The 14,995-nt window shown below is 43.3% G+C and overlaps 2 protein-coding genes across 2 annotated transcripts; one reads left to right on the forward strand and one right to left on the reverse strand.

Annotated features, from left to right (window-relative positions):
- Positions 1 to 1,607: 1,607 nt before the first annotated feature.
- On the forward strand, positions 1,608 to 7,508 carry stk36 (serine/threonine kinase 36 (fused homolog, Drosophila); the record flags this gene model as incomplete). Its single annotated transcript, XM_080483375.1, has 14 exons — positions 1,608 to 1,691; positions 1,760 to 1,894; positions 2,360 to 2,437; positions 2,510 to 2,640; positions 2,722 to 2,971; positions 3,242 to 3,335; positions 3,464 to 3,651; positions 3,750 to 3,913; positions 4,002 to 4,098; positions 4,269 to 4,440; positions 5,716 to 5,842; positions 5,934 to 6,102; positions 6,314 to 7,210; positions 7,413 to 7,508. 14 exons carry the CDS (start codon positions 1,608 to 1,610, stop codon positions 7,506 to 7,508), a joined length of 2,682 nt encoding a protein of 893 aa, XP_080339501.1.
- Positions 7,509 to 10,044: 2,536 nt separating this feature from the next.
- Positions 10,045 to 13,250, reverse strand: atf5a (activating transcription factor 5a). The gene is made up of 4 exons (XM_080484026.1): positions 13,007 to 13,250; positions 11,981 to 12,229; positions 10,479 to 11,664; positions 10,045 to 10,373 (listed from the first exon to the last, which is right to left on the reverse strand). Exons 2-4 carry the CDS (start codon positions 12,120 to 12,122, stop codon positions 10,187 to 10,189), a joined length of 1,515 nt encoding a protein of 504 aa, XP_080340152.1. The 5' UTR covers positions 12,123 to 12,229; positions 13,007 to 13,250; the 3' UTR covers positions 10,045 to 10,186.
- Between the last annotated feature and the right edge of the window lie 1,745 nt (positions 13,251 to 14,995).

Consider the following 14,995-nt stretch of genomic DNA (forward strand, 5'->3'; position numbering starts at 1 on the left):
AAACACAATCTTTCTTTGGGGGAAGTCTGTGGAGGCGCTCATTGGATGCGCGTCTCAGTTTCAGACTTTTTTCAGCCGTACTTTCTAAATGGACACTTCTAGACACCTTGTGAAGATGAATTTCAGGCCCAAACGTTTAATTTCATGTAAAAGCAGCGCGATAGATTAAATGTATCTGGGGTGTTATCATACATTGACAAGGAGGACACAATGACTCAAAAACATTGTATTTCTAATAGAACACCTGTGGACATATATCAAATGAAAATAGAATATGAACATGATCCAAGTCTCTAATATTGAGCAAAAGTTTCTTCAAATGAATAGTTCGGGGAGCCGTCACACAAGTTTTACTTTTTTTTTATTGTTCCCCTACGTGAGTCACATACGACACCTGGTGGACACTAGACTAACTGGCATCCCAAATCAAATATTTTATGTTATAATGCACCTGAGTAGAGCTGTGGAAAGAATTACATGTGGCAATTCAAATATGCAGCTCTGACTGGGTAGTGTTGAGATAGAGACCCGCTGTTGATCTGATTAATCAATTCATCACTCTACCTGTTGTCTGTCTGTCTATCTGTCTGTCTGTCTGTGTCTGAGTTTGTAAAAACATGCATGCATAAGGTTACAAAATGTGACAGCTACATCATACATTTTTTAGCCATTCTACTGTATTCTGAACCAGAGGGCCTAATTAAAATTGACTTCATGATGATTTTGTAATACTTTTTGGTAGTAATTGTTTGGTTTTGTGAAAATATCTAAATTTCCATCATGTAAATTCTGCAGCATACCCCCCACCCACCCACCCCACCCCCCAAAAAACAAAATAAAAAAATTTTGAAGGTTAAATTTGAGCCAGATTTCATGGCAGTATCACTGAGACATCAGTGATGCTGATCAATGTTTTCTTTGACATTTTTCAAAGTCCTTGGTGGTTTGTGGAGCCGGATTGGACCTGGTTTTGTCTCATGGGCCTTATGTTTGACACCGCTGATTTAGAGGATCAGTTTAGAGTGGTAGTCTAAACATTGTGGACTTTCCACAAGACCACATATCCAAAGGTGAGATTAATTTGTGTAACACTCTTGTACTGAATGTTAAGATAAGTGTTTTATGCAAAAAGTGGATTTCCTCTCTTTTGTTTTCTTTTCTGTGCTCGTTGCTAGGAACGCAGTCAACTCGTTGCTAGGCTCAAGACCCCAATTCACAAGCTGTCCGCAGAAAAGCCTGTCCTGTCTTCACTACTAGATAATAAAGAAGTAGTTTAACCAAGAGTTTTCTGTTGAAAATATTTATTTAGTTGTCGTGGTTAAAAATCAAACACGTGTATGCGTATAAACTCAAACTTTATGATAAATTGGTGTATTTTCTGTGTCGGCAGTTCAAGTTGCCAGCCTACACTTCAGAAAACTGCCCCGTGAAGAAGTAGAGACCCAGAAGACCACATGCAGATAAAGTTATGTTTTATCCTGTCAAGTTAATGACCTCGCGTCTTTCTATCGGTGTATTTTATGTAGCACCTGAAGCGCTAACAACCGGCTCCCTCCTGCCCTGAAAAGACGTCGTTCTCCGGTGCTCGCGGTGCGTTCACTGTCACCATGAACACTTATCAAGTCCTGGAGCTGGTGGGCGAAGGCTCGTTTGGCCGCGTTTACAAAGGACGGAAGACTCACACCGGCCAGGTAAACGTTTCACACGAGCACATATCGCTGTCTCCGCACACGGTTTCAGTATTTGTCGATGTTTTCAGGTGGTTGCCCTGAAGTTCATGCCAAAGGTTTCCCAAAAGGAGCTGCGAAGCCTGAAGAGAGAAATCGAGATTATGAGAGGACTTCGACATCCCAACATCGTCCAGCTGCTTGACAGCTTTGAGACTGAAAAGGAGGTGTGTTTTCTGTTGATGGTGAAGTGAGGCTCCCTGAGAAAAAAATAGCAATATATATTTTACACAACTTGGAGCTGATGTATAGTTTGTTGTGCCTAATGGCGGAAACAGATTTATAAAATGTTCTGAAAAGGTTGCATTGGCCTCCTGTTTTTGGGGATGACGTTTGTCATATAGTTTTGTGACTTTCTTACAAAACACGATTCCTTCCTTTCAGTCGCATTGTTACTCTGGGAAAGATGATATTGATCTTGTCTGTGTGAAGAAGCAGGTCTTTTCTAACTGATGTGATTCCCCCCCACGGCTGCAAAGTGCATAGAGATATGTTGGATAATCATACAAACTGGAATCAGAAAACACAAAAGCAACCAAATGGCTAAACCAATACCACCTACTACTACCTTTCATTTTATTCTAGCCAATACATTTCACCCCAAATGTTTTCGATCCTTCTGTGTGCACCAGGTGGTGGTGGTCACTGAGTATGCGGAGGGGCAGTTGTTCCGGATTCTTGAAGATGACGGGAGCTTGCCAGAGAACCAGGTACTCACTGTAATGCAAATTTGACTTTTCATACCCCTGCCTGATGTAACCAAGTCTTTCTCACCCCCGAAGGTCCGCGAGATTGCCTGCCAACTGGTTTCAGCGCTGTATTATCTGCATTCCCATCGCATTCTTCATCGTGACATGAAACCACAAAATATCCTTTTAGGGAAAACCGGTGTCGTCAAACTGTGCGACTTTGGGTAGGCTCGCCTCACTTGTTTCAGAAATAAAGTAAGTGGATGAAGTGAGAGAATGGAGGACATGATGCAATGTCGTTGCAGGTTTGCCAGAGCCATGAGCGTGTCTACCTTGGTGCTGACTTCTATCAAGGGAACGCCACTGTACATGTCCCCTGAGCTGGTGGATGAGAAGCCTTACGATCACACTGCTGATCTCTGGTCTCTGGGCTGCATTCTCTTTGAGCTCCACACGGGGGCGCCCCCGTTCTATACCAACTCCATCTTCCACCTGGTGCAGCTCATAGTGAAAGCTCAAGTCAAATGGCCAGACACCATGAGCAGCACTTTCATGGTAGAGTGTCCAAAGTACCTCTGTTTTAAATTTAATCACATAATCCATTGGACAAAAAAAACTGCAAAGTGTAACGCCAAATTAATTCTCATCAAATTTCAACTATTGTTGCTTTTTTTATGCCCTGAAGAAAAAAAACGAACAATTCTGCAACGGCTCTGTGTTTTATTAACGGCTCAATATAGTATAGATTTTTCCTTCGTTAACAGATTATACTGCTTTTAGCACAATAATTTTTATCATCATGATTTTGTAACATTCCCTTTACAGAATTTCCTACAAGGTTTGTTGACCAAAGACCCTGCGAAACGATTGACCTGGCCAGACCTCTTGCACCACCCCTATGTTGCCGATGGCGTTTCAGGTGAAACGTAGTTTCTAGTATGCCTATATATATATATATATATATATATATATATAATTATATATCACCGTTGTTATCAGGCGTTTTTCATGTATGATTTCTTTTTGTTTTCATGATACCGTGTGCAGTGCTGTCAGACACGAGTGTTTTCAGCCCTTTGACTATCGCACCCAGTCCAGACGTGCAGAAACAGAAACTTAAGCAACTGGCAGAAAAGTCTGTACCGACCTCAGGACAGAGCAGATTTTTGAGAAAAGTCATGCAACAAAAGGACGGTGCAAACAGAAGAAAACGGGTCAGCAGTGACGACGCTGCTGTAAGTTCTTCATTGAGTTTGATTTACTTTTACTCGTGAAATTACTTCTTGTCGTAATTCAGGAAAGTTGTTTGAATGGTGTCAATGTCCATCACCAGAAAAATAAGGATTCATTAGGGAATGAAAGGACCAACCCTGGGAATGCCCCCACCAGTGTAAGCAGCCCCAACCCCTCTTCCAATGACGATTCAGTTTGCCCCGGTCACACAGCCAATGAAACCTTCACCTCACTGGTCCAAGACTGCACAACATCAACACACAGGTGTTTACAGCATCACACTATGCAAATACATTTTGCTTCCCAAAGCAGAATGAGGTGTGTATTCACTGTTTTGGGGTTATTTTCTCAGCAGGAGTCAGATCAGCATAGACTATGTGCACGAACTTGATAGTCTAGAGATCGGGCCACGGCGCACTGAGGACAGTCTGACGACGCTGCACGAGCAGGTCAGTGACCGCTGCTTTCGCTCTTAACAAAAAGGTCAAACCGCTGAATGGTTTGTTATTTTAATCCAGCAGTATATCTGCCCTTTTAATAGCCATTTTTGCTTTTATTAAAAAAATAAATAAATAAACTGAGCTTGACAGTGTGAGTTTTGTCTTGGTTTTTTTTCCAGGATGTTGATAATGAGGACTATTGGATGAATCTGTCTCAAGCAACCGACACAAGCAGGAAGCAAAAACGACCATTGAACCACACCGTCGTATCTCAACTTGAACCCAAGATCCTGGAATTCAAAGCCCAAGTAACCGAGTACAAGTTTGAACTGCGTTTAAATGAATTCCTCAGTGAATTAAATTTGGATTAATTGTTCTTTTTGTGTTTTTCCAGCTGACATCTGGTTGTGTAAAAGATATGCAGATACAACAAACATTGAAGGTTCTGCATAATCTGATAAAGAGTTCTGACCCTGAGACGACGGAACACGTTGTCCTTGAACTTGGACTGCCACATGTCCTCTTTGACCTGATCCATATTGCTGTGGAAAACTCCAAATTCTTCAAGGTTATTACCTCAAAGTGGTTCTTTATTCAATAAAAATCAGTTGCAGTTCTGATTTCTTTGTTCTTTGTTCTTCCGTTTAGCAACCCTGGTTTGTCCCTGTCCTCCAAGAAATGATGACGGTACTGCTGATCTACTGGGGAAGGCACGAGGACTGGGTGGAAGATGAACATAGGTGTGTGTGTGTGTGTGTGTGTGTGTGTGTGTGTGTGTGTGTGTGTGTGTGGGGGGGGGGGGCTGTCACACCTTACAGTCATTTCAGCTCATCGTCTCTCATTTCTAGACTGGAAGATTTATCTGAGCCCTTCAGCTTCATTCTTACACATCCAGCACTCAGACCTTTAGCAGTAAGTACCTCCTCAAATAAAGTTCACTATTCATGGCATCTCTTTGCTTTTCCTGCCAGAAGATTTTGTCATCTAACCTGTTTTACAAGAGGTGACGTTGCTGTTTTTTTTGTTTTCCAGCCTCTTGCAGCCGGACTCTTGTCTCTCTTTGCACAATGTGATGTGGTTGTCCAGGTTAATGTGGAGAATCTCATCTCTCTAATAAATGCTCTGGTCACTGACTCATTCAAGGTACTGAAACAAGGAATATATATTTATATAAGAATTATTTGACAGGATTTCATGAAAGTTTTGTTTTCACTCAAGTTTTTTGGTTTTTTTTTTTTTGCCTCTTCAGCTGCAAATCTCACCTCCTGCTGATTGGCGACCTTGTGACGGACTTCTCTCATTACTCCTGTTCACACTCACTGAGGTCGGACGGCTGTTAAAATGGAACTGAACTCCCTTCGTATGGAGATGTGTCACCTATCATCTGTGCTCTGTTGTTTTTTTTGTGTGTCTGTTTTAACAGCGTGACAATGGCTCCGTCTCGTCATGTTTGAGTCCAGCTCTGCTTCTGGGCCTTTGGAAAAGGATTGGGACCTCTGGGACCACCACAACATTAAACTTTGACTTTTGTTCAGTAGATGGTGAATATTGCACATCCTCTGAAAACCACTCGATATTTAAACTCTGTTGCGGAGATGATTTATTTTTCTTTGATTCTCATTTCAGGGCTGCATTCATTTCTCTCTATTGTGCTGCATATCTTTACCAAGGATCCACACTCATGCATCCCTTTTCTAACTGATCATGAATCAAAGTGTGTGTCGACACTCGGCTGGCTGCTGGGCACCGACTGGTCAGTGTTTCATACGTCTTCATTCGACTTATTGACCTGCACCGCAGCTTCAGTGTTCAGGGCTAATGGCAGCATCTTTCCCACCCTACAGTCTGGATGTGTTCGCCACAGGCTCTCCTTTGCATCTGACTCACCACAACCTTTCCGCATTGAGCTGCAGCTTACTGTGTTTTCCGTTTGCCCTGGACCTGCCTCCACCCACCCTGTGGACTGTTCTCCAGCTGTACGACAGCTGTGGTATTGTTACACACCTCCTGCAGGTTCGGGCCTTCTCGCACTCTAATAAAGAACCCGGCACATAAACATGATTGTCTGATGCAATGCGGGATAAGTCTTGCGCTCGACTTATGTCTGGCATGCAGTACTGTATGTCTGAATGTCTGTGCTTTTGGGAGATCCCTGCTCTGTTTGTTGTTGGCTCTTTGAAGTGTGACGAGTTGTCTGGATGATTTTGTTTTCATGTTTTGGCAGGTGATTCTAACTTTCCCGTATTCCACGCTGGAGCTTCCTCTTGCCCTGCTGTGCCGCTTGCTCCTGTGTGATCCCGGGCGCTCATTTCCCCACCTCAGAGAGGCTGCTTTTGGCTTTTTCTCAGCGCCCAGCGACAGCCAGCCCGCAGCCTCTGCACGTCAGACTCTCACCAGAAGTGCCAGCTCCCTGCTCGCTGATTTCCTGCAGCTGGGTGTGCTGTGGGACTCTGCCGTGGAACTCCTCAACGTGTTGTCCAATGTGGCCCACTGTTCCTCTTCCTCTGCCTGCTTTCAGCTTCACGTGGAAGCGACAGTGCTGCAGCAGGCGCTGAGTCACTCCTACGACCAGATCAGGGCTGCAACATGCAGACTTTTGGAATATTTGGATCCTTTTAGGCCTCTTTCATTAGTCACCCAGCAGATTGATATTTTCAAAGGTATGATTCAGTGTCTTCATGACCCCTACATGCCTGCCCGAAGGACGGCGTGCAGGTCGGTTCTAAAGTGGTTGGGATACATTGCAGTTGGGTGTAAAGAGGATCGATCTCATGGGAAGCGCCGTGAACCTGCAGGTGAAGAACATAGTAAAGTGCAGCGTTTGCAGGTTGCGACAAAAACCAGGCTGACTGTTGATGAAGGGAGAGGATGGGCGAAAGAGGTCAAGAGGACGGTGCCCGTCCTGGCTCGTCTGATCGCAGACTCTGATGTCCTCACGCGCCGTCACTGCTGTGCGGCCCTGGGGAACCTGGCGAGTGTTGAGGGCGCCACGAGCCTGTTGTTGGACCACGATGTGCCCAGCGTACTTTTGAGCGCCGCCTGCACGGATTCAGACGATGCAGTGAAGAAAGCTGCCGCAGCAGCATTGTGCCAGCACGCCCAGCATGACGCCCTGCGTCAGGTGAGGGAAAAACTAAACAGGTCATGAGAGGATGGATGATATTACGGTTAAAAATTTTTAATTTTAGTTCTAAAACTGCCTGATAATTAATTTTATCAGACAGTTAAAGAAAATTTAACTCTAGAAAATTTCCCATGAATTAAAATATGTTGCCCTATTTTTATACAATCATGTTTAAAAAAAAACCATCTTTTGTTTTCAGGCTCTGCTCTCCCTTGATGCCAAGAAGAAACTTCTTCAAGCTTCACAAAAAGCCCCTTCAGAGTGTCACTATGAGCAGCTCATTGACCAGCTGTAAGACGTGTTTGGAAAAGAAGATCTCATCTTTCTGCACTTTCATCATCCTGCTGTAGAAACACGTTTCCTCACTTCATTAAGAAAATGTACTCTTTCCTAAATTCGTAGTTTTTAGTGGATCGATGCATTTTTGCAACTTGGAGCGAAATTGCGTTTGTTTTGAACAACTGTGGATTTCCCTTGTAATTCTTTTTTTTTTCTATAAAATCTGTAGACTTTTTGTGATAGTGTTTTCTTCTGCAAGTGTTTTAAGTTTTATACGAGTTTAAAAGTTATTATATCACATGGCGGGTGTGTTTTTTTTTTATTTTATTTTTTTAATTATCGATAAGAGGCCATTTTCACTTTTCTTGAGCTGCAGTCGGAGTTCAAACTCTTTGGATGAAGTTCCGGATCGACGCAGACGGCTGAACGACATTTTCGGGCTGGTAAGACGCACGAAACAAATGTTAAAAAACGATGCGTCGGATATCGATATACAGCTTTGTGACGAGTTCGCTGTAAATAAAGTTTTTATTTTTATTTTTTATTATTATTTATTTATTTTAATCCACTCACTTCTGTGTGGAAAGAAAAAAGAAGCGCCTTGTCAGAGTCCACCAGGCCTGCGGGTTGGTCGTTTATCACGACTGCGCGCATTCTAGAGTCACATTGAACCTCAGCATCGCTCACAAAATAATGTTTTACTCCTAAAAATAACCTGGCAAATAGTGGAATCGACTACAAACTAAAACACGCACACACACACACTTCGGGCCGAGTTGATGACACGCTTTTATTTCTTTAGGGGAGAAAAAAAAAAAAGGTTGACATCACACGAAGGGGAAAAGGCGCATGTGAACAAATAATCTCAAACATATCGATAAAATGTGCTGTCAGGACACGTTTCTTTTTTTTTTTTTTTTTTTTGGTTTTAACAATCAGTTGATAGTACACCGCTCAAACGACAGGAGTTCCTCTATCTGAAATACCAACAAAAAAGAAATTATACTAAATGTGTGACCACTATTATTTTCAAGATTGTCGTAAACTAAGTATGCATAGAAAAAAAAAAACAGAAAAAAAAACCCGACCTTCGATATCGGGAAGTCTAACATTAACGAACTGAGACCGAAATGTCTCAGGACAAAAGCCAACTGCAAAAGCCCGAACAAATAATCTAATGAGATATTTTATTTGATTCCACACAAAGAAAAAGGTTACCGCTCTTCTCCCTGAACATACAAAAGTTGTTACAAATTAGTGCAGATCAGCCAGAGGCCTAAAAAACTTATTGCCTTAACAAGCAGTTTAGAGAAAGAATCCCCACTTAATTCTGAAATTCTACAGATCCTATTTCAGAGAGAAAGAGTACAATTATGCAAAGGCATGCAGAGTGAGGCTGCTAAAATGCCACTATAATTACAATATTTGTACAAATGGAAAACCTTTTTTTTTTTTTTTCTGTCTACATGAGGAAAACCAAATTTGTTGCTGAGATCTCTGCAACCTAAAATGAAAGAACAGTTCTACAAGCTGCTCTCGATGTTCTACTGATGCTTGTAAAACTGGAGGATGAACTGCATATCCTGAGCTGCAAAACAGATTGTATATATTGCAATATGCAAAAAAACAAACAAAAAGGAAACAATTTGCCTCCACTTTACAACTTCGAAACAGAATCGATGATAAAATTGATCTTCGCTTGGTCACACAGTGTGAAATTCAGAAATTACTTGCAAACACTGCAGAAGAAAATGTTGCATTGACTGCATAAACATCAGCCAAAAAGGAATGAAATTAAAGTTAAAAAGCGTAAGACAAAGCAAGGTCAAATTCCTAAAAATAGACACATCCCGTTGCCAATTAAGTATGGATGCTCTAGAACCTGAAGTAATGAACACCTTTGTGAAAAAATAAAAGCAATATTAAATCACGAAAATGTTTTGGAAATGCAAACAAAAGTGCAAAAGAAATTGAAAAAAAAATAAAAATAAAACTCTGATGATGCTTTTTCTTCTTTTCAGCATCAAGCGGTTCAATCCGCTGCTGCAAAAGTAAACACATTTTCAACAGCGGTTTTCATATTTTGGGATATTATAAGAATTTGAAGTATTCCATGTTGAAGGAAGAGGAAAAACAAAATCATTTTAGAAGTTTGATTTGGAAGGTATGTTCCAAAAGAAATGATAGCAACAACACACAATATAGGAAAGGGTGACACAATGATTGCAAAAAAAAATAAAAAATTTAAATAAAATAGAAAATATGTTGTATTGCTGACATCGATTTGAATGTAAAGCTATCAAAAATATAAAAACCTGCATCATGGGACACATTGCTCCTTCAGAGTCGATTCTAACTCAGCTGTTGGATTGTTGAGGTGAGAGACCTCGTTCAAAGTGATTGTCATTTAAAGCTTTGCAATGCCACAGTGGAGGCTCAAGTGATTGGAGTGCGAAAGCCATGGAAGCATTGGATAAAATATTGATTTAAAATGCTAAAAAGTAGAACAAAAACATTTCTTCTTTTTTTTTTTTTTTCTTTTTTTTTTTTTTTACATTAGCAAAGCATGCAATCGCCCCCTCGCCATTAAAAAAAATATAGAAACATTCAATTCTGGACAGACATTTAAAGACACAAAGCGCTTGGCATTTTCCCTGTGGCGCGCTCTTCAGGTGTACTTGCAGGAGCCTGGTGTTACGCTGTGCTGTCCTGCTTCAGCCTTTGGCTACGGGCCTTGTAAACTTCAATCAGCAGGTCTTTAACGTACTGGATTTCGCGTTCCACAGACTCTGCCTTGTCCCGGAGTTCCCGGTTCCTGCCTTCGAGACAATGCAGCTGTTCCTCCAAGGAATCTAGCTCCGCCCTTTTCCGCTGGCGATACCTGTATTGAGCAAAACAAAGATTTAGCGATTTTTTAAAAAAAAAAAAATTTTATTTGATGTTGTAGAATTTGAAATGTTAGCACCAAGCAGAGAGTTGCACTCACCTGTGAGCGGCGGTTTTGTTCTGATCTCGCTTCTTTTGTTTGCGCTCCCCACCTTCAGCCGGAAGGAGGTCCACTTCGTATTTCACAGCACATTGGTCTTCTTTCAGCCTGCATGCTTGTCTGATACCTGGAGACTCCATGCCCAGACTCTCCCTACCCATTAAAAGACACTCGGGGCCCTGATCCTCGAGGAAATGACAGTGTAAATCATGCTGACCAAGCTGGAGACTTTCTGATTTCACCTGTTCGTTCATGCTGCCCAGGAAGCTGTGATAGGCCTCCGACTGTGGCGTCGTCGGAAGATAAGCTTCACCGCTCTGGGTTTTCCAGGACACGGAGGCCTTTGCCACCTCCACGCTGGCCTTGATACTGTTGAGCACCTCGTTGTTACTTGTACCTGCGCTGACCTCCCTCATGCTGTACATCAACAGATCCTCTTTCTTGTGCGGGACATCGAATGATCCACCGAAACCAAATCCACCACCAACAGCCTTCCCACCACCGATCGCATCTTGAGTGAAACAGCAATTTTTCTCTTCTTTGGATAAAACCGCACATCGCCGGACTTCGACTGCACTACCCAGACAGTAGCTCTTGCCTACCAGCTGGTCGTCCTCTACACAGCTGTAATTACTCACGAGGGTCACAGCCGGGTTACCTGAGTTATTGCCTTTGGAACTCAACAAACTGCTGTCGTAGCCTTCGCCGACCCTCACGCCGTCGGGAACCCTCTTCCTACCACACCCACTGGGGCGACTGCAGCTGTACGGGGCGTGTCTTGGAATTTTGGATCGCCCAATGGGCCCGCCACAGATGCTGAGCAGGTCCAGCTCTCCGGTTGCCAGGGTAACAAGAAGTGGGCTGGTTTCCGATTGGTTGGACGTAGAGTATGATGCGTATGGCAGCTGACCGTAGGGCTGAGCACCCGCCGGCTGTGGACCCCTGTCGCATTTTCCCAGCCTCGGCCCTTTCTCAGGCAGTGGTTCAGACAGGAAGTAGTCCTCTAGTTGTGCGAGTTCCTCTTGGAGCAGAGAGGTCATGACCTCCAAGTCAGAGGGCACCTGGATATCATTCTGGAGGGGCGACGGGGGAAGGGAGGCATTGGTGGAGGAGGGAGGGGAAGGAGGGTTTGGGAGGTACGAGGAGAAATCCACTTCTTCCGTCATCCAGTCAGTGAGACCATCACCTATCGAGAAAAAAAAACCCCAAAAAAAACCGGCATTTGTGAAAAATTCTGTTTGGTGGGGGAAAATAATGTCGCTAAAAAAAAACACATTCATGCAAAAATAGAAATATAATTCATCCAACGGCTGTCAGAAGTCATAATCCGAATGTCGGTAAGAAACTGCAAGGCAACAAAAATGCAAAGCAAAGTTGCGGTTCGTCGACGAAACGGACGTAGCTAGTTTATTACTTACTGTTCAAGAAGGACGAATGTGCTGCAGTGCCGAGCCCACCTGAAATGGGGAAAAATATAAAAAAGCGCACTTGCTGCAACTCACCAATTAAGTGCTGACTCTCCTCTGACACCTCCCCCCTGCACCCCTGTGATTGGCTGTGGTTAGCCTGTGGGTGAGAGAGAGCGAGGGGGTCTGCCGGGTAGACACGAAGAGCCATCCAAACAGGAGCTGATGTTGCCATCATTTTGTCTGCTGGTGCGTCGATTCAGTCCAAGTCCGAGCATATGCTGAGAGCGAGCGGGGTCTGACAGATGGGCCACAGAGAGCAGGGCTGGGTGGGCATAATGAAACCTGGAGGGCGAACAGGAACACAGATTAGGAGAGAGCGCCATTAAAACAAAACAAACCATCGGGCTCATTCAGTTTACCGATGCGCTCGATGGTATCGGCAGCAAGTTTCTCAACATCATGCGAGATTCTACAAAAATGAGCTGCCAGTCATGTGAGACATAACAGACACTTTACTCTGACGAAAACATCTCGAATCTGAAGTACTAAAGAGGCAGAACAAAAGCTGAGTGACTGATACAGAAGTGGGAGCAGTCTCCTCTGGGCTTTGAGCTGCCTCTGAGCAAAATGTAGTTGAAGTCCTCAAGACACGTGGGACCTCGTGACGCTGTCAAGGGCCCAACTGTTGACAGGTAGAGTAAATCTCTCTTTAAGTGAGACACCCTGCCGGGTCATCTGGATTAACGGGGATCAGCTGTTTAGAAGCCATGTTCCTTTCAAATTAATCACCTCTATTTGATTTGCCTAAGCTGTTTAGATAACAATAAGATGTCTTAATGAAAATGCAGGGAGGGAAGACATGCAGCTGGAAGAAATGTCGTGATGTTAGTGGTTTAAGGTGCGTCAACAGGAGTGAACATAAACATAACAAAGGTGTCGAACGCTGAGTCTCATACACAGAGTAAACCATGTGAGGAAGCACTGTTGTTAGTATCTCTAAACAAATATGATAAATTAATGAAAACAGTTTATGAGAACAGAAACCAGACAATCACTCTACAAACAAATGACAACAACAGGCAGCAGCCGTGCAGACAGAGTAGAAAGACTTGGACTTACTCCATTCTTGCAGAAAAATGTGTAGAGCACTTGGGGGTGCGTTGCGAAAGCAAAGCACGACTTCTTTCCAGGGTCCAACAACTTGGAGGCAATTAAAGAGCCATGCTCGCGCTCGGAATATCCGGGACAACGCAAATAGAAGAAAAAAACGGCGAGATGTTGCTTTGTTGTGGTCGACCTGTAAACTGAGGAGCGGCTTAATTGTCACAAAGCATCAGTTCATTCACACCTAGCAACCGAGTGCGTCACCGGGATAGAGCGCGCCGCTCAGCGTGGATCACTCCGCCCCTCCCGCCGCGGCGCGCCGGAGGAGGTCCCACGCGCTCTCGCTCTCTGTGGCGAGGCACTCGTCTTAAACAAAACAAAAAAAGTTTAATGGCGGAATTACTTGTAATTCCTGGAATTGGTGACATAAGGGATTACTCGTAATCCTTTTTTATTTGTGACATAACGAGTCGAAAAATTAAAGACAGTGAAATTGATATTTTTGCTTCGAGTTTGTTAGAAATTTTAATTAAATTGTAAAGTTGAGGAACTATTCCGCATACGCTGAGGATAACCAGCACCGACTTTAAATAAATAAAATGATCGTAACGGGACACGCTTGTCATTGTTTTTCCTGACTCTCTTGTTGCCATAGAGACGAACCGGGAGCGTGAGTTTCTTTGCTCGACGGGGCGCAGCCGCTCCTTTAAATCACCGTCCACAACCTGCTGGGCGGGTTGATTCACGAGGATGCTGCTCTCCCGTACACACGGCTGCAGCTCGCGCACTGTACGTTACTATGAGGCATGGTATTGTTTTGCGGAGGGACTATTTGATTCACAACACACTTTGTTGTTTAGTGGAAGTCTGTTGCATCTCCGTTGCATCAGTAGTCCCCGCGTCGCTGTGATTGGCTGTGCGGGCTCAGTCTGCTGCGCTGTCATTGGTTGAAATTGGCTCCAGGTGAAATATGATTGGTCGCTGGTAGGCAAGGCAGAGCATCACTGTGTTGTTATCTTTTTTTCTTTTTTTTTTTTTATTCTCCTGCAGCACAGACTGCACATGTTTCAGGTAAACAAACGGGGTGTGGAGCGTAGTGCAGCACTTTCTAAAGGCTCAGGTATATTGTCTTACACTTTCACTAGTGTCAGTCACATCAAGACAACAGTTAGTGGTTTATGAATGTGACTGTTAGGAAAACTGTTGAAAGTGATTTAAATACAATATGCCTATTTCTCATAATATTCTATATTTGTATCCGTATTGGGATATATAGACTGGGATATAGTGTCTTTGCAATGATTGACAAGTTGTATATTCTCTCACTGTCAGCTGTCCACTCACAACACAATGAAGTAAACGTGTGTCTGCAAAATAATGGACAGTTGATTTATTCACCCCAGACAGTGAGTTGTAATTCTTTTCTTTTTTTAAAGGCTAAATTACTGCAACACAGCTGTTGGAACCACATGAAGTTACTGGTAATGACTATCAGCAAGACTTTTTTGAGGAATAAAGCCTTGTTTTTCTCTTTTCAGCAAATCCCAAAGCTTAGCGAATGTGCTGTTCTCCTGTTGCTATAGTAATAGCGGACACTGCCCCCTATTTTAGACTTGTTTTCTGGTGGCTGTTGCCATGGGATTTGCATCTCTCGCTCGCTCGCTCCCTCTCTTTCTCCATACCTAGTGTTTTCTCTCTCCGCCTCACCTCTATTTTGACTCGCCTCCCGGTCCACCCCTTCCTCTATCTCATTTGCTGAGTTGCATCTCTGTGACAGTATCATTTGGCCAAAACCAATGGGTTTATTTCCAGTTATGCTGAATTTACATATTGATGTGAAACCCCATTGTCACAGTGTGTGATAGATATGTCCACTGAGGAGCGTGCCTGGTTATTGAGAGGAAAACTTGAAAGATCCAACCTGAATTGATTGCACACAATCACAGAAGATCCAACATTGGGAACGCAGTATCTGCAGATCGTAATCAGTTTGAACAAAGTGTC

Source organism: Lipophrys pholis, assembly GCF_963383615.2.
Source record: "Lipophrys pholis genome assembly, chromosome: 16".
In the NCBI taxonomy this organism is placed as follows: Eukaryota; Metazoa; Chordata; class Actinopteri; order Blenniiformes; family Blenniidae; genus Lipophrys; species Lipophrys pholis.

Bases quoted from the DNA above. Each gene is read 5' to 3' on its own strand.
- atf5a (XM_080484026.1), bottom strand. From the start codon at position 12,122: ATGATGGCAACATCAGCTCCTGTTTGGATGGCTCTTCGTGTCTACCCG. The intron at 11,665-11,980 runs GTGAGTTGCAGC...TTTTCTCGATAG, and splicing joins GGAGAGTCAGCACTTAATTG to GTGATGGTCTCACTGACTGG. The intron at 10,374-10,478 runs GTGAGTGCAACT...TGCTCAATACAG, and splicing joins AACAAAACCGCCGCTCACAG to GTATCGCCAGCGGAAAAGGG.